This window comes from Hippocampus guttulatus, chromosome 12 (genome assembly GCF_054856545.1).
Source record: "Hippocampus guttulatus isolate MCC_2025c chromosome 12, RoL_Hgut_1.0, whole genome shotgun sequence".
Classification (NCBI taxonomy): domain Eukaryota; kingdom Metazoa; phylum Chordata; class Actinopteri; order Syngnathiformes; family Syngnathidae; genus Hippocampus; species Hippocampus guttulatus.
In genome coordinates, this window is record NC_141272.1 from 8,991,071 (window position 1) to 9,011,368 (window position 20,298).

Here is a 20,298-nt window from a genome sequence, read left to right on the forward strand (position 1 = left end):
ATGTTTGCATTTGATTAGCAGAAATTGATGGGGTGTGAAAGTTATTTGAAATTTGCTGATGAAAGTGCCAAAGCTTGGTTTACAGGAGCTGGTGTTATTACACGGAGGGTTGTATTTGTGTCTAGCAATGTGTTTTCCACTACTAGTGCCACTTTTGGTTTACTGGAACGCAATTTAACCTCACTTGTAAATCAACACAAAAAACAAAAAAAGCATTTATTTGATATCCTTGATATCCAGCTAAAGGTCCGTGCACTAGTATGCTCTTTGTCCTCACTAATAAGGCAATTCAGCGCAGAAGATGACTGTCTTACCAGAACAGTCCCCCCCCCCCCCCCCCCCCACACAACTGTCGGACAATTCTGCACACTAACAGGACAACTATTACATGTTACGAGTGAGGCAAAACTGTGCACTAGTTGACATCTTCGTGCCACTGTAACTATTAACAAAGTGCAAGATGAAAAAACTCCAGTTCACCGTAGTAGTAAAACAGTCATTCAATGACTGGCTGAATTGTCTTTTTAGTGAGGGCAAATTGCGTATTAGTACCATGGACTTTAAGCTAGATATCAAGGATATCTTATTTTCCGCACTAAAAGGCGCACCTAAAAGCCTTCCATTTTCTTAAAATCTCACAGCGCCTTAAAATCCGATAAGCCTTGTGTATGGTTATTACGGGAGTATGTCGACCCCCAAAATGGCTCCTTGCTCAAGACATGCTTACAACGCAGAGTTCAAACTTAAGGCGATCGGGTTACGCAGTTGAACACAGAGATAGAGCAGCGGCAGGAGAGGTCAACGTTAACGAGTCAATGTTATAACTTGCTGTTGGTTAAGTGAACTGTGTCGCTTCATTATTAATTACGTTTGACTGACATCTGATCGTTCTGTTGTCATTTCCTTAAGGATAGCTCCATCTAGTGGATGCATTGTAGATTGCGTCTTATAATGCGGTGCGTCCAATATATGAAAAAAATTACAAAGTAGACCATTCATTGAAGGTGCGTCTCATAATCCAGTGCGCCTTTTAGTGTGGAAAATACGGTACTAAATAAATGCTCAAACCATAAAGGCGCCCCGGCCCAATTCACCTCGACCACGCCAGGCGACATGACGGACAGGATGAGGTAGAGCCAGATGTAGGCGAAGATGCTCCAGAAGGCGGTGATGAAGAAGACCCGCAGGTGTTTGATCTTGCGCACCTGGCCCTGGGGGATGGTCCACACGCAAATGCCAATGATCACAAACATGTTGAAGGCGGCACTGCCCACGATGGTGCCTGGTCCCAACTCGCCCGCCTCGAATTTGTGACCGCACACCTGCAGAGATGGTGACAAAAAGGATGATTATTGGCAAATGAGTAGCAAAAGTAGTCACTCAAAGTGCAGTGACCTGTGTGTGGGGGGGGGAGGGGGGGGGGGGATCTGGTAAAACTCCATGTAGTGATTTAACTACTGTACTTAAAGGGGAAGTCAACACAAACATTTTCTTTACAATATGTTTTATGCGCATTCACTAATCATTCAAACAATAATATTTAATAATTGAATGATGTGGAAAACAACTGTAAATAGCACTGCGATTTATCCATTTTGTATTTATATTGCACTTAATTGGACGGTGTTTGTTTGTTTTTTCTTCTTCTTTCTGGCTACATTCTTGCTGCTGGAGGCTGTAAATTTCCCCAGTGTGGGACTAATAAAGGATATCTTATCTTATCTTATCTTATTGCGTTTGTGGAATAAGCGTGAAGGCACAAAAGCCACCCGTTTTTAGCAATCTCCCGGGGGCGACCATTTTGCCACTTTCTGTCAGCTGAAAATTCATGACAGTTGCTCAGGGCTCAGGTAACGACCAATCACAGCTCACCTGCTTTTGGAAGCTGAGACCATTTTTGGGTTGGTGAAAGTAAAAATGTAGAGACTGATATGAACTTAAGTGAAAAATATATATATTTTTTTTAACAGTCATATACAATACCTGTCTGAGAATGTAACACAGTGGAGGAAAAAAAAGTCTACCTTTAACTTGTTTGTGTGTGCGTGCGTGTGTGTTTTAGTACCTCTATGACTGACAGCAGAATCTCCGGTGCACTGGAGCCCAGCGCCATTAGGGTCAGATTTGACACTGTTTCGTTCCAGATCCGAACTGTTGCCACTGATGTTTCTCCGTTTGGCATGGTGATGGTCACCTCCTTCTCCTGTTAGCCAAACACACACACACACACACACACACACACACACACACACACACACACACACACACACACACACACACACACACACACAGTTTAGATAAAATTCAATGTAATTTTGATTCATCATGTCACATGTAAAAGGCAGGGAAATGCAGATTGAATCCAACTAGACGTACATGAGCAGTAATTAAATGGCATATACAGTGGCACCTGTATACTGTATATGATATTAAATCCATAGTGCTAATTTAAATGAATTGAAATGCTATTAATCTGAGCGATCTCCCTTCGACCCCTAGTGAGGATGACCTTTAACCGGCCTGCGCAAATTCCTGACCTCAACATGATAGAACATCTTTGGGATAAATTAGATCATCAGTATGTGACCTCACAAATACACACAATCCCATACACATTCAAACACTCACGCTCATGGTGGGATATTCTGTATCTTAAAAATAAACACGACCAATGAATCTTAGAAGTTCCTGTTTAGTTCCTGCTTGTAGCGTAGTCCTGCTGACAAGACTAAAACACACACACAATAAAAATGAATAATAAATGATGTTTGTGAACTCTATTTGGCAATTTAAGTAGGTGCTCAAAACGGATCCCAGCAGCATTGTGGCTCATTGCCCAAGGTTATTTTTGAACATTGTGTAACAAGGAACCACAAACAAGTGCATTTTGTGAGTGCAGGTTGGCTCGACTTATTAGCGAGGCAGCGGCTTCCATGTTAGGCTGTCTTAGTATGATACAATCTCTCCTCTGTCTTATAAAAAAAAAAAGTATGAAGCTTTATGCGTGATTATGAATTGTGTGTTGCATGGTGGCTTTGATGATACAGTATCCTAGACCAGGGATGGGCAACTTAAAGGGTGCAAGGGGGGGGGGGCGCAATTTCTCATCAATACTCCTGTGGGCTCACATGGAACAACGCATTTTCTAACCATATGACAAAAAATGCTATTTTAAATATTGACAAAACCTGTCCATAAATGCTCTTAAATATATTTTCATTATCCATTTCTCAATGCATGTACTTTGTATAATAAATACCCTATTCACCAAAAAACAGTTTGAAGCAAACAACAAAAGTTCTGCTCCATCAAAATTAAAAAAAATTCAAAATCTTTTGCAAAATTTCAGACCAAAAAGTTCGACTTCCTGTGTTTTTTCGAGCATGGCTCCTTGACACTCTGTGGGTGTACTCAAGATTTACAGGCCCATAAATAGAACATTGCATCAAACTAAGATTTTCGACTTCTCTTGTGTTTAAAGGCATGACTTCCTGAGACTTTTTGGCGAGTAGACTTGTGATACAAATGTCTACCAGATTCCATTTTGCAAGTGAAACTCACGTTGGGAGCTTTTCCCAAAATTCTAGGGCCCGTTAAAGAGAGTCGTCTAACTTTGCTACTATGCTCAATGCTTTTGTGGGTGGTGGGGGTGGGGTTGGCACATTTAGATGAACTGATGGTCAAAATGGCCCGATTTCAAGCAGTGAGTGTACGATAAAGTGTGGAACGATGACCTCACCTGTGATGTAATAACCTCGATGGACGCCATGAAGCGGTCGGCGATGATGGAGACACCCAGGAACATGTACATGAGGGACACAAAGTAAACCACTGCCCGGGCGATCTGCGCCCCGATGCCTGGCCTGTTGGGCCTCCAGACAGGCAGCAGGATGCCCGGCTTGCACACCGTCACAGTGTCACACTTGCCCACGGCCGGCACACTGCTGTTTCCATATGACCCCGCGGAAGGCAAGGAAGAGGGCAGAATGGAGGCTGAGACCGCCGTCCCACGCTGGGACTCGGACTGGCAGAGTGGCACCGAGGAGAGGAAGAGGATGGGGAAGAGGAGGAGGAGGGGGAGGGGGGCGGATGAGGCCAGGCGAAACATGGTGGCACTCCCTGGATGACACACGAAGGAAGGCTGCGGGCAAAGACACTAGTCGACCTTTAAGACAGAAACAACGAAAATCATCATGTCAATTAAAAAACGCTTTTCAACCATGGAGTGAGGAATTTGTTAACAACCATTACAGAGGTGAAACGTGCAAGTGCCATCCATTCTTTTCATAAATAGCAAAGAAATTTAAAGAGGCAAGTATTTGGCTAAATAAAAGAGACTCATGACTCATTTGGGCAGCAAACAGAGAGGCCCTTTTGAAGTTTCATGAGCATGACTAAAAATGTTTCATTGAGAGTGAATTGACGCGTGACAAAATGTTGCCAGTGAAGGACCACTCGAAATTCAGCTTGCAAAAAAAAATACAACAATGAATCATGTGAACCAGTGCTGAATGACAAAAATGTGAGGCTGTTGATGGGAGCACGGGGCGCTGTCTGTTGCCATGCCGACAGGGGCAGAGATCCTGAGGAGCAAATCAATCAATGGTGGAGAGATGAGAGGGTTGTTTTTGAGAAAGCGAAAAAGAGAGCAAACCTTCATTAATCAACTGGAGGAGACAGAGCTGAGGGCCTACATAATTGCTTTGACGACACACACGCACACGCACACGCACACACACACACACACACACACACACACACACAGATCTTGAAACTATAATTTTAAATAGTCAAATATTCAATTGTGAGAAACTCAGGAGAGCAAACACCATTTTGACAACGAGCTACTCAACATTCACGGCACACCCACACGTACACGCACACGTACAGGCACACGCACACGCACGCGTGTTGTGAGTCGCCATGGAGACCGAGCGAGACACTTTCTGTGAGAGAGAAAAGTGCTTTTCAGGCAGTTTGACAGATGCAATCTAAGGAAGAGCTACTTCACTTCCATTAACTAAAGACTGTGCAGCAAAGCAAGCAACAAGCAAGCAAGCCTCCAGCTGCCATATGTTTATTATTGTCAAATCAATTGTGTGAGCATTCAATGACTTGCCGTTTCATATTTAAAATTCAGTACACTGCACTTTAACCCATTGGGTATTTTCAGAGCATTCCTGGGAACGTTCCACCCAAAAAAGTCTAGTCTCGATAGTCTGGGACATGGGATTCAGACCCCCACCACGAGATGGCGGCAGCACACTTCATAACATCCAGCCAACATCAGTTCACATTGGTTTCCTTGCAGTGGAAAGACAGTATCAGTTGGTAGCAGTATTGTGACCTCATGCAAGAAGAGGAATTGTCGGTAAGATGCACTGCACGGGGCGGCCCGGTAGTCCAGTGGTTAGCACGTTGGCTTCACAGTGCAGAGGTACCGGGTTCGATTCCAGCTCCGGCCTCCCTGTGTGGAGTTTGCATGTTCTCCCCGGGCCTGCGTGGGTTTTCTCCGGGTGCTCCGGTTTCCTCCCACATTCCAAAAACATGCATGGCAGGCTGATTGGATGCTCTAAATTGTCCCTAGGTGTGAGTGTGGGCGTGGATGGTTGTTCGTCTCTGTGTGCCCTGCGATTGGCTGGCAACTGATTCAGGGTGTCCCCCGCCTACTGCCCGGAGATGGCTGGGATAGGCTCCAGCACCCCCCGCGACCCTAGTGAGGATCAAGCGGTTCGGAAAATGGATGGATGGATGGATGCACTGCACGTTGTAAAGAAACCTCAAGTTGATCTGGTTGACGGAAGCTTTTCAAACAGTATAATGTGATAGAAACACGACGTGTGTGCGCGTGTGTGTTGTCATTATTTATTTATTTATTAATCAAGGTACCTGTACAGTACTCAAATTACGTGGAGACTTGTTTCACTACTACTACATGTGCGCCTTAATTTTGTTGTACATTGTTGTACAATGACAAAAAAGATACATTTTTGTCATCTTTATATTTTATCCTTTTTTCCCCCCAGGCCTATTTCTCTGTGTTTCCATCCAGCCTGGATCTAGTTGTCTCATTATCTTGTGAGAAACTCAGGAGAGCAAACACCATTTTGACAACGAGCTACTCAACATTCATTGCATGCATGCACAAACACAAACACGCGTGCGTGTGCCCGCAGTCACATTGAAGCCAAGTGCTACATACGCTCGTCATATTTCCTCCCTAAGAATGCTCCCTGCGCAAACTCTGCCAATGAGAGTGCCACTGCCCCCTAACGTAGTGGATGTGCAACTGCACGTTATTTTAGGACTAAAAAAAATAAAAAAGCATGTTCCCCAAGGTCAAATGCGCCCCACTATTTGAGAAACACTGACTTAGACAGAGGTTCCATGTACCCTGTTTAAAGGGGCACAATTGGCATACTCTTACCCTTGAGGGTGCTGCCCCAGTGACAAGCCATTAGACCCTCAAAGAGGAAGTCAACCCAAATTTTTTCTTTACACTAAAAAGTTCTATGTTCCCCTACTACTCCAAACATGGCATTCCGATTAATATTGCTTTTGTGGAATGAATTAAGCAGTAAAATACACCTGCTTTTGCCCATCTCAGGGGGGCAGCCATTTTGCTACTTGCCGTCAACTGAAAATGTCATCACAGTTGTTCAGGGCTAAGGTAACAAGCATGGCTCAGCTTCAGAAAACAGGTGAGCTGTAATTGAGGTTGACTTTCCCCATGAAGGTACAAATTTAGCACCTTTTTTTCCTGACAGTGTTCTATTAAATAAAAGAAATGTACAAGAGTAAATATGTATATCTTCAACGTCTGGTGGGAACCCCATATGTCTAAATTACCGGTATGTCAGCTTCATATTTTTTCACAAGTCGACAGGCCCTATGTGGTCTGTTCTTCTTATGAATAACCAATCGACAGTGCCAAAAAGAGCTTAAGATGTTCCCAGTTTGAGATAATCGCCATGTTTGCACAATGTTGATTCATCGTAAAACACAAAATGCACATTTTATTTCAATATAGCTTTTTGCTATTGTGTAGTCTGACTGATGCATCTGCGTTTCTTCAACGTAAAAAACCATCACTGCAACAATAGTTATATTCACATCCATGCTTGTTCACTAATGGCCACTACAATGCTCATTCATCACAACTTGGCTTCAGCTACCTTTGGACATAATGAGCCATTATTGTTACTTTTACCCACAATGCACTGTGGCCGCCAGTTCTAGCCATCAGCCTCTTTCTGGCTCGTCGACTCCCAAGTGTCAATCACTTCCCTGCTGGATGGCACGTCTATGTGTGACTCTGATGGAGCCTCATGCACGGGCTGTTATTGTGTTTCAGCACCAGTGTGAATGCTCCATTTGTTTGGAAATTGATTGACAGTCAGAGAAGTGGGTCAGCCTGTTTTTTTCTTTTTTCACTAAAACTTGGCTGAAGAAGACGTCAACAGGGGGCCCCTGTAATGCTACATTCACACCGAAGGTGAAATGACGCTTTTCATTGCGTTTGTCATAGGGGTTTAACAGCGGGATAGTCGAACAAAGCTGCTTCCTTAGCGCCATGGCACCAACGAAGAAGAGGAGGTGCTCCGCCTTCTCCTCTGACAGAAGAGGAAATCTTGGAACGTCACGAGCTAACCAGACGTTGGCTGTGCTAAGGCTTAGCATTCACAAACGTTTTAGCCTAGAATCTAAGCTAATAGCATTCACAAAAGTTTTAGCTTAGCTGCTAAGCTAAATGCTAATGCTAAATGCTTTTACTATCTTGGTTCACAGTTCAATAGCTGTAAACAAGTAAGAACACTTACCGGATATGCAAACTCACTCACCAATCTCCAAGCCTGTTTCTATTTGCTCACTTATGGTCGCTGGTTGTGTTGTACAGCTTCCAGTGCCCACAGACCACAGTTAATATTTTGTCCTACATTGTTTTAAAGGTCCGAGCGGCTAAATATCGACACAAATGCCATCAGGCGATCATTGAGGCGTAAGTTCACCTCATTAAATTGAAGTCTTGCTGAAAAAAAAAAAAAACTGTGTGTGTCTTTCAAGTAGTTCCATAAATGTCTCACTATTGCAGAGTTTAAAACCTCTAGACTGCACACCAGATTCATTAAGAAAAATGAGGAGGAAGTGAGTCTTTTATTTTTGCTTTGCAATAACTCATCTAGCCACCATCTACTTGGATCGTTTGTGGGTCGATGAGTAGCACCCCTTGAGAGTCTTCCATTATTAAGCCGCCAAACGATATCAGAGAGAAGCTATCATAACACAGCACCCATTATGTGAACACCCTGACAGCTCGACACTCTCATAATTGCCTCATTTTGATACAGACATTTTTTTCCTGCTAGCTCACTGCACTCATTCCTGGCCAAGCCGGTGCAGAGATAAGACATATTTGAACTGCCACTTTATACTAAACACATTCCACGTGGCACAGACATTTTTTGATGATTTAACCCACTTGTGTTTGTGTGGTGACCCCAAAAAAGAGCAAAAGTGCAATTTAATATGGTGGTCACATAGATCTGATGACAAGGTCTTGATGGCGAGTGTGAAGAGAAAATGCGAGTGGTTGGAAAGCGGGATTAGACTGACGTGAGACGAGACCTGTGAGGATTTAGGGCCGAGCGTTCGTGCCGAATAACAAAACGGGCAGCAGCGAGTGGTTTGCGTTAGCAAGGCCTTCTCTGCTACCAATCTAAATTCTAATATTTGTTCCAAGAAAAATGTATTGCCAATGGATGACTCTCATGAGTATGATGCATTTTATTTCATTTTCGAAAATTACTTTTGTGATTTTATTACACAACCACTGATTGGGGGCTGCTCCAGATGATGTACGTGGCTTTTATATTGTGTTTTAGTGTAATATTAAAGGTTTCTATAACCGCAAGTTGATCCTGATGGTATTAAGAGGTGGATTAAGTCAGGCAATTTCCCACTGGAAGGACCACGGGCTGCTTCAGCCAAAGACAGAGGAGAGAGAGCGGAATAAAAGGAGGAAAGAAAAGGTCAGCCAGCGACATAAACACCAAGACATTAGTAGCGTTTGAAGCTGATTGGAGTCGAATACAATTAACGACAAATGAGAGCGAGGTTGTCCTGAAAAGGGAGACATCACTGCCGGCGTTATGTAACCGGCTGAGCGTGAAGCGGCTACAGAGGGACACGTCTTCCTTGTCCTCCTCGTCCTCATTAGGGAGACTGTGGGAACGGATTGAGTGGCTGTTGGAAGCGTGCGTGGTTCCAACCATTAGACTCCTGAAGTCGGATATGCTTGGCAAGCGCAAATAATTTCATGCGTGTTCAAGATGAGAAGATACTCTCAGTCGGACGAGGGTGACAATGGATTGACACTTTGTATTGTAGAAATCAACTAAACGACTGGAAGTAATCCATCAAGGCATTAGTTTATCAATAGAGTCAAAATGTAGTCCTCAGTTATACGAGACCACGTGCTCATCTATACAGTATCATAAAATGAATGCCATTGCAATTCCAGTTCCTTTCTTGTAAAAATAAATACATAAAATAAAAGATAACACTTTCTCAAACAGATTACTTTTTCTGCAAAAATAAACATTTTAATCTAAACGCCTAATCTAAATGCTTTTTTTTTGCAAGAAAAAAAATGAACGTGTATTCTCACAATTACCACATTTTAATAGAAAAAAAACTTAACTTGATTCTTATCAGACTGAAATTTTATTTTAAATAAATGTTTTTATTACCTACTCATTTTAGGTTTTTGTCCCCCCCAGCCCAAAAAATATATATTTTTTCAAAATCATTATCAAAATATTTTGATAATTAAAGCTTTTCCAACTTTGTTTAAAATTAAAAGAAATGTAATCGTTAATAGCAAAATTACACATTTCCTCAAAAAGAAAAAATCTTAATGAAAAAAATGATAATAACCATTAATGATAATCTCCTCAAAATAGAACTTTAAAAACACATTTTTATATTTGAAGAAAGTGACAAATTCAGTTTCACAAAGACGCGAAAAATTCACCTGCATCTTTTTACGTCATGATTTTCCTCAAAATTAACCGACTTTAGACGCAGATTATCGTCTTGAACATTCCAGACACTTTTCTCTAAAAAAATACAATGTTATTTTCATAAGACTACACATTTAAAAAAAACATGTTAATTAATGCGACTGGCTATGAAAATGACTTTTTTTTCTGGAAAAAAGAGATAAAATGACTTTTCCTTATTCCAAAATATACCACATAGCTTTAATTTTGGAATCGGATTTTACAGTGCTTGAATATGACATCCTAATAAAAGGGGTCTGTCCTTGAAGACGCATGTGTCGAAACAGCCCTTAAACAGGTTGAAGCGGAGCATCTCCCGCTCCATCAAGGCACGTTTACGACGACACGGCTGAGTGCAAAGCATTTACTCGGCTCTGGCTCGCATCCGAGTGGAGGGCGAATGAGATGCCGGAGCAGCCGAGCCTGAGAGGGACCCACGTCAGCTGGGAAAAAGATTTATAAGCAGCGATGTGTTGATCACCTCGACCATGAGAACATGAGATGAGATTGGAACATGTGGCTGGAAGAAACAATCTCCTGTGTATTCCCCGAAACAGCATCAAGCATTTTGGCTCAAATTGTTTGGCACCGCAACATGCATGGCAAACCTTTGTGGGGCACATTCTACTTTTGAAAATCAGTAAAATAGTTCAATAATTTCAACTGTAAACTACTGTATATTTGACAAAAATGACAGTTATGACATAATGAAAACAAACACTTTTTTTTGCCACATTGGTAAATTTCACTTCAATTGGCATTGTGCATCTCCTTTTGGTGTGCGCATCCTGGGACATATGGCTATACGTATATATGTTGCTGGTCAAAACTCCAAGCTGCAGTAATATTACTTTATCTCTGCAGAGGATAAAGAATGCATGCCTAGAAGTGTTGTTACATATCTACATTGTGCGTATTCAAATCTGCTTTTTGAGCTTCTCTATGGTATTTTGCATGTGCGTTAGGAATAAGACTGTCAATAAAGGTTGCAGCCTCTTCTTTGAAGAATTATTCATTATTATTCTTTATTCTGCCAAACTGGTGATTGTTCTAAAGTACTGCCACCATATATTGCTTGTATCTTGATTTTTTTGGGGGGGTCACAATTCACAATAATTAAGTCATTTAATGAACCTTTTATTGGCTAAAATTTGTGTTTTTATGTAAATACATGTAAATTTTTTATGAAGCACCCCCCCCAAAAAATGCCTTTAAGTAACCACTTTTACTTACCATATGGTGGCTAAAACATATTCTTGATTTCACACTTATGAAATAATGTAGACAGACATTCTGTTACAGATTCAAACAACTTGGGCTATACATGTGTTCACATGAAAGATCTTTTTTTTTTTTTTTGCATTTTAAGTGGAAAAAGAAGTCAACTACTGTTACAAAAGTAAAAGGGAAAACCAATAAGATTCTAATTTAGCTTTGATAACAAAGGTGCTTCTTTAAAAAAAAAAGCCAAATAAAAAGCAAAACACACTTGCAGCTAATTCTTTGATGCTACGACAAAGGCGGTGCGATTTCAGAGGCACTTTTTTTGCAACAGGAGGGAAACAACAAATTAGATCTCAACTGAGCTTTGATCTGAATCAAAACTACACTGAAATGAGATAGCTGCCAGAATAAACAGAGTGAATTAGAGCAAGGCATTGTAAATGACGGAAATGCTCCTTCATTTTGCATCCCTCCTTTTGTGCCAACAACATTCTTTCACCCCCACCCTATGGTCGCTGTGTCAACTTTGATTTAGTTTGTGTACAGGTGTGTGTGTCGAGCTATTCATCTCCCGCCGGCCACCCTCAGTAATTACAATGGTCCCAGTTTCTCTCCTTGCCCTCATTAGTTTCCAGACCCAACACGGAAACCGTGTGTGTCTGCTTGTGTGTTCTCATCACTGCGCTTGATACATGTGTGTGTGTGTGGCAATCAGCCTCCAGTCATTCGTATTTAGATGAGATTAGATAACCGAATTGGGGGATTTGCACTGATGGAAGCTCCGTTTATACACACACACATATACACCCACGCACACACACACACACACACGCACACACACACACACACAAACACACACATGCACAGAAGAGAGACACTGGAGCCATTCTGATGCAAGGGAAGAACAAACACAGCAAAGTGGAAAAGGAGGGCATGAAGGAAGCAAAAGGAAAGAGCGCCTGTAGTGAAGTAGAGAACAGATAACAGAGAAATCTCACTTGCATTATTTAGTCACTCAAGACAGACCACTGGACAAGGGCAAAAATGACCATTCATCGCCCTACCCCGCCCACATGCAATGACCATAACTCCAACCTCTTGCAATTTTTCATTATCCATAAGTATCGTATAAGAAGTAAAAATTTGAAAACAATGGAGAAAGATCTTTTGAACACGTTTGTATTTTAAGAATCCATGAAAATTCCACAAATGACCTAAAAATGGCCCCTTATAAATACAAGAGTCTTTTGAGCTCGGCTTCTTGAGACTATGTTGTGGGTATAGCCATTTATAGACACATCTATCAAATTTCGATTTATCGACACATCTACGAAATTTCACATTGCAAGTGCCCAAAACCTGCGGCCGCAAAACCGTTGACATGATTACAAAGTCAATCACGGAACTGCAGCCTCGGGATAGCAGTGCCTAGTAAATTCCTTGTTGCTAAGTCAAACTGACTTTGGAAGCAGAATCTTCCAAAAAGTCCAAGGGCCGCTGCTGAGACAATTTTTAGATTCAACAAAATGCAGGATTTTGGTATTCGATCACATTAGCAATTAGTGTACCTAATAAAGGGCGGCCCGGTAGTCCAGTGGTTAGCACGTCGGCTTCACAGTGCAGAGGTACCGGGTTCGATTCCAGCTCCGGCCTCCCTGTGTGGAGTTTGCATGTTCTCCCCGGGCCTGCGTGGGTTTTCTCCGGGTGCTCCGGTTTCCTCCCACATTCCAAAAACATGCGTGGCAGGCTGATTGAACACTCTAAATTGTCCCTAGGTTTGAGTGTGAGCGTGGATGGTTGTTCGTCTCTGTGTGCCCTGTGATTGGCTGGCAACCGATTCAGGGTGTCCCCCGCCTACTGCCCGGAGTCAGCTGGGACCCTAGTGAGGATCAAGCGGTTCGGAAGATGAATGAATGTACCTAATAAATTGTCTGCTACTGCGTGTGTGTGTGTTTTGTGTTATAATAAGTGTGTGATTTGACCCGTTACAGGGCCAATTGGTGATAAATATCAATATCTCATATACCATCTCATTAGAGTCTTCGTATGTGTGCATGCGTGTGCCCATGCCCGTGGGCGTGCGTGTGTGTGTGTGTGTGTGCGTGTGTGAGAGAGAAAGAAAGCGCGCTGGACAAGTGCACAAAGCATCTTAAACTCACTCAGAGCGCACATACAAGAGTGTGCTTGCATGTGCGTGAGCTCAGTGCATGTGAGACAATGACCTCCAATTATATTCTTGTTATCAAGAATAGTGCTTTCCTGCGTGCGCGTATGAACATGTGTATACGGTACGTGTGTGCATAGACAACACCCCTCTGGCCTTCTCCCGGGAAGCCAATTAGGAGGCAGCAGCCCACACTCCGCCCATCACTGTTTCCGGGCAGAAATCATCAGAGACATAACGTCTTAACCATCGCCATCACCGTGACGACGCCAGGGTGCCGCGTGCATGATGTATTGATGAGGAATATTAACTAAAGGAGCTGCTACCACTGAAGTGTCGTCCGCACCGCTTCCCGCCTTGTAAACACACCCACTCGCTCCTATTTAAGCCAGAGACTTGATTAATTAACACGACATTATTTGCTGACGCTGAAATGTCCTCCATACCGCTTGCCTGCCTCACATATACCTGCTCACTGCACTCACAATCAATCAACTCAACTGCATTCCAAACCACTTGTCTGCCTCACCTCCAGATACCCGAGTTACACTTGCAATAAACCATTTGACTGACATGACATTACCTATTTACGCTGTCTTCATCACCACCACCGGCACACATGCCCTTGGACCGCCTCCGCATCGCTTGCGTACCTTGACCGCACCCACTTGCTCAACTTGCAGTGAAGCATTTGTCCAGCACATCTTGTTTGCTTAATGTACTATCTGGTTATGCTCAACAGTCTTCCGCACCACTTGTCTGCCTCGCACACACCCACTTGTTCCACCTGCGTCACTGAAAAAAAAACATTCGAAAAACATGACATCATCTGTCTAGACCAGATTGTGTATAACCTCGTCCCGTCTCTTGCTGTACAGAAATCCCAATATGATATTGATTTTCGGCACTTTCAGTCGTAGAAGTGATGTGAGAGCACCCTGAAGGAGTATTATTGATCAATCTACAAATATTCTGGTGAGGCTGAGTCGTTAATACACATGACACTTTGCTGTTCACTAATGCTAAACTCAGGCGTGACATGACTGGACGCTGCCACTCATGATGACGTCATGGTTTCATCTGAGCAGTTAACGAGGTATGAGATGAACTCGCACTGGGAAATAAGCAGAAACACTGCGACCAATTGGATGTACGTAATGTGATTGGCGAGTGTGTGTGTGTGTGTATAGGGAAGCAGGACAATGTTGACAGGAAGCAGATGTCCATTCAAATACACACCCAGTGTAAATATCAGTATTTCTCTCTACATGCGTACGGCTGTTGATCCATTCACACATTGTGTAGGGTTGACTTACCAGATTCAAAATCATGAGGGGCACGAGGCTTCAGCTGCCCTGAAACCAAAACGCAGATATCCAATTACGATTGTTTCAAATCGTCTAAGAGCGTCCAAAAAAAAAAGATTACTTCATCTTATCTCATCACGCTGACATGTGATTGAACACAGCCTCCTTGCAGTAACATGATGAGGACTGTGTGCGATCTGTGTCTGTGTCTGATCTGTGTCTGATCGTTTGCCATCTTGCCATCCTTGAACATACTTTGTTTGCACTGCATTGATGCTCATTTGAAATTCACCAAATCTACAGTGTGTTACGACTTGGCACGCGGGAGAGCGTGTGGCCGGGTCCCCACGGAGGCGGATCGTAACAACAGATGAATGATTGCTCGAAATGGAGAAGAGGCCGATGTGCGTGGAATCGTATTGCAGGCTGCCTTTCGACAATATAATGTGTACTGTGTGCACAATTGCGCCCGAGTGTGTTGCTATACAAACAACACAGAGAGAGAGAGAAAATGAGAATTTTGGATAACTGTATGCATCACACTGCGCAAACACTTAGATACGGGACGTTCGTGAGTTTGGCAGGGAAGAACAATGCAGAGCAAGAAAGCGTCCCATTACTTTTGTTCACAGACGAGCCGTGTGCTCTCGTGTAACGTATTGAGGATGGAGCAGGTTGTCATCGGGGGGGGAGCTGAGGCAGTGGTGGACAGAGGTGCCTTGTTAAAAGGGACGCGTGTTGCGACAAAGCAATCGCTGATCGGACAGAGGAATGAGCTGTCAGGCGCCATTATGGCCGAGCGCGGGCTTTGCTTGCCTTGCTCGAGTCGCGGCGTGAAATGGATCAAATAAATGAAAGCTTCAGCTTGTTATAGTTGTTGTAAAGTTGTCACGTCGCATAAAAGAGACAGAGGCTGGTGGCTGGTTGTAAGCAGCGGGGAATTATTGGCAAGATGATTACTGAAGACTCTAGAGCCAATCCAAAGGCTCCTGATGGGTCGCACGTCTCTGCTCTCAATTTTGATCAATTCTCTGCGATCATCCATCCATCTCTTCATCACTGATCTGGCCCTCAGTCCGACCATCCGTGACTACAACACTCATTCTATTAAACCACAATTTATTCATCTTTCTATCCATCCGCGCATCTCTCCACCATCCGTCATCCATTCGGAAATCTGCACCCCACCATTTCTTTGCCATCATCCACCCAACAACGTGTCCGTTATTTATCCCTCAATCTTTCCATCCTGCCACCCATCCAAGCATCTGTCATCGCTCAAATCATTCGCCGATCATTCAACCTTCCGCTGTCTCAACCATTCTTCAGTCCATCATCCATCCATTATCACTACACCATCCATCATCAACCCAACAATTTGTCCACCCGCTAATCGCTCCATTTATTCGTCTACCATCCATTCATCGCTCCGGCCGTCACACATCCATTATTTCATTATTCATCTTGCCATGAAGATAATGATTATTTATTTATTGTCCAGCCAACAATTTGTTGTTTGCATCCATGACTAACATCCGTCATTGAGGAGAGAAAGAAAACGATTCACCATAACATCCGTTGAGCGCGTGCCGATTGGATGTACAATCAATGCCAAAGCACCGACTTTTATGAAGATTGATTTTATCAAGTGAGACATCATGTTAGCTGCATGGAGAGTAATACTGATGAAGAAGGCCGCGGGGGCCGATAAGATGCCCCCCCCCCCTGAAAGTCTTTCAATCCTTATATGTCATGTCTTTGTTTATCGTAGTTGCAATACTAGTCTAGCCGATACCATCGGAGACATTGCTTGTGTGTTTTACATACTTGGCTTATAAAGATGATTCTGATTAATGAGAAAAGTAAGTCAAAGTAAATCAAGTTTTGAGTGACAGACCAGAAGGCACTTCTGGCAGCTGCCCCCACAAGGGACAAACTTGCTGAAGCTGACAGATGACTTCCCAAAGTAAAAATCAAAGCACGTCGCCCTCTGAGACCTGCCACCTGGGTTACAAGCATCTGAACCAGTCCATCATCTTGTGAGGTGCAGCAGGTGGATGGGGGGGGGAGGGATGAGGATGAAGAGCATACTGAGCATCAGGGATCAAGGGGTGACAGCAGCAACACGCGCACAGATAGACAGATGATGTCTGTTGTCAAGGCCTGATGTGAACATGATGGGCAAAAAAAGGAAGGCTCCAATAAATCTTTCAGTTTGACGAGAAACGACTTGGAAGTGACGCTATGCCACCAGCAAAAGGTGAAATTCCATTCAGTGTGAGGAATAGTTTAGCGGCCAACCTAATAGCAAACCCACGTTCAATACTTATTGAAAATAATCTGTGGTGTGGCCCACAAATATGTCCTTGTGATCTGACACATTTGGAGTGCTTTAGTGATTCAAATAAAAACGTTTTTAATTTTAATTTTTTTTCTCTTCCCTGGTGGTACGGTGAAACATGTTAGCATTTGTGTCTCATAAACCAAGGTTCTGGGTTTGAATCTCAGCTGGTGCTTTTCTGTGTGGAATTTGTGTGTTCTCCCTGTTGACATGCAACACAGCGTATGGTGCAAGCTGTTCTTGAATGGACCAGGGTGGTGGCACTCTGTGTGTGTGTGTGTGTGTGTGTGTGTGTGTGTGTGTGTGTGAGTACGTGTGTGTGTGTGTATAGCTTTGTTTGTTTGTTTAGTCCAGGTGGTCTCGCAGCCAGTGCCAAAGTTCATGAATGTTCTCACTCATTGCGTCATTCACCTGAACAGATTTCAGGTCACTGCATGCATACACACACACACACACACACGCAAGCACGTGCACACGCACACACAATCTATTTGTTTGGTGCAGTTCAGTCAGCATTTCATCTACTTTGAAACACAACCAATAAACTTCTGTAGGTCAATAAAAATCCTGATGAATCTCTATGAAAAACAAATGAGTGGATGTTTGAATAATTAAATCATTGATTCTTTTCTGGTTTATTTTCCTGGCACGCACACGATGTTTGGCCAAGCCCTGACCTTGTGGAGTTGACTTTCTAGAGAGTTTGTGTTTATGTTGAGTTATCAAACTCCACCACCAAATCCCGCCCACGTGCAATGACCAAGCATTTTCACAATTGATCATTGTAATCAAGATTGTAATCTTTATTGTGGTAATTAAACAAATTTCCAGCACAAGCTTGCCTTACGACACCTGGAAATGCCCAAAAAGACCCTCTCTGTCTCTTTTTGTGCATGTTTTCTTGAAACTTTTTGTGGGTCACGACAGACATTTCTATAAAATTTCATGTTGCCTTGTAAAACAAATTGTGAGGGGTGAATTTTGGAAAAAAACGAAATCACGATCTAAGTTATGAGAGTTTTTGTGTTTTATGGCGAGTCATTATATTTCACTGCAATGCTTGCCCGCACACGATAGATACTTTTAGCACTGCCCATCTGTCTAGCATCCATCCACCCATTTTCAGATCCGCTTTCTCCTCACAAGGGTCGCAGCGGGTGCCGCAACCTTATCCCAGCCGTCTTCGGGCAGTAGGCGGGGGACACCATGAACCGGTTGCCAGCCAATCACAGGGCACACAGGGAAGAACAACTATCCGCGCTCACACTCACACCTAGGGACAATTTAGAGTGTTCAATTAGCCTACCATGCATGTTTTTGGATTGTGGGAGGAAACCAGAGTACCCGGAGAAAACCCACGCAGGCCCAGGGAGAACATGCAAACTACACAAGACCAGAGCTGGGCTCGAACCCACAACCTCTGCACTGTAAGGTCGACGTGCCAAACACTGGACCACCGGGCCACCCCTGTCTAGCATAGGTTTTCAAATTTGGTCGTAGCTGGTGGGGGTGAAGGACTCGAGTCATATGATTTGGGCTCGAGTCGCTGATTTTATGACTTGCTGGGCAACAACTTGAGTCTTTTTTGTGGGCCTGCTTATCATAACCATGCAAGCAAAATAAGGTTTGAGGGCTGGATTTTTTATTTTTTTTTAAACATGACAGGGGATGCTACCCAGTAAGTCCGCCGATGAGGAATACCTGGAAAAGACTAAATAAGCTAAAATGGCTGCCGCTTCAAAACAAAATGACAGATTCCCTTTTGCTTACCTAATAATGAAAGACACACCTACTAAATTTCATGTGACTAAATCAAATGAGATTCGAGGGCTGAATTTCCAAAAACAAATAACAAAAATATCAGGGGGGCGCTACTGCAGTGTGAACCACTAACAACATATTCCAATACAAACGCAGCTGTTTTTCCACCCTACCGTATAAATACAGTTCAACGTTAACCTTAAATGACAGCCACCTCATCTTGTTGGGCGAATGCAATCAGCTGTAAAGTGGACGTGAGGCAAGGGGCAAATGTTAAGGGACTCCATCATGTGTAAGTGCAGCGGGACTCGGAGGGAGCCGCTGCATGCTCATCGCCCCGGTGACCGCCGGCCTTGGGGATGATGCGGCATGATGCAAGACGATGTGTCACACACGCACAGACTGACACCGAAGCACTGTTACCACTTTAATACAATGATGCTGGCAAACATAATGGAAGAGTATTTTTCATGAGCGGCCAGCTGTTGCCAACTCGTTTTGAAATTTCAATCAACGGTATCCGTCACATAAATACGGCATTTCCCACTTGAAGCTGTCCAGGACACGGTGTATACAAACCATGGGGGGAAAAAAAAGGAGTCCAGCCTTGTTTCTTCAGTTTCCGTTACATTTTAAATGCCGAGTTCAATTGTTTGAACCAATATATTTATGACCACAAAAACAGCTCGTAAGAGTTGAATCCAAGAGCTAATCAAGACATTTTCGAAAGGTTTTCTTGCTCGTAACCAAAATCACTTCACCATTTTTTACAGAAATAGCTATGGCATTGTACCGCCAAAAAAATGGTGCTTTTAGGCCTATAGTCTCGCTTTAATTCTGCAATCTGGTTCTTCCTTAACAATCGCTCTAAGTTGCTCACTGAGCCTCCTAATTTTGTTTCCAGATAAAAATACCATGTACCTTTATTAGTTCATGTGTAACATTCCCAGAAACTATTTGAGTGAAAATGCAATGACAAGCGGGGTTTTTTTTTGTCCTTCTGTCACCCTCACCTAAGACGCTCCAAATTTTGCTCAGAGAGAGAATAACGAGCAATATAAAAGAGCGGCTGGAACTCAACGTTGTGACACAGTGACAGGTCAACTCGAGTTAGAGAGAGCAAGCCGACCCGGACGGCTGAGGGCTGACACAAGCAGTCACTCTATTGCATATTTTTAGAAGCCTTCCTTCAAAACGTTTTCCAGCAAATCTTTGCTCCTACAAAACCAAGTTAACATATTGCAAATAATACCCCGGCAGCCCGTTATTTACTCAACTGCAGATGGGGTGTACACACTAAAAAATGCAGAGTCAAATCCTCAACATGTTGCACTGGGTATGAATAACACATCATTGTCGCAGTCCCTTTTGGACCCACCGCTGGGTGAGCCATTTCACCCAATTTGGGTTACTTTTGACGCAGCAGTTTGAAGAGTGCAA

The 20,298-nt window shown here is 43.2% G+C and overlaps 1 protein-coding gene across 3 annotated transcripts in view; it reads right to left on the minus strand.

The window, feature by feature from the left end:
• Positions 1-20,298, minus strand: part of slc8a2b (solute carrier family 8 member 2b) — a 42,773-nt gene that overhangs the window by 11,927 nt on the left and 10,548 nt on the right. For 2 of the 3 annotated variants that reach the window (XR_015102392.1, XM_086124673.1), the window contains exons 3-5: positions 3,740-4,165; positions 2,066-2,203; positions 1,095-1,322 (exon numbers count right to left, since the gene is read on the minus strand). Coding sequence is in view for 2 of the 3 variants with exons in the window: in XM_086124673.1 (XP_085980799.1) it covers positions 1,095-1,322; positions 2,066-2,203; positions 3,740-4,108 (735 nt within the window). In the remaining variant the exon portion in view is untranslated. Of the gene's footprint in view, positions 1-1,094; positions 1,323-2,065; positions 2,204-3,739; positions 4,166-14,765; positions 15,082-20,298 lie in introns of those variants that run through there. The other variant, XM_086124674.1, reaches the window with a different exon arrangement.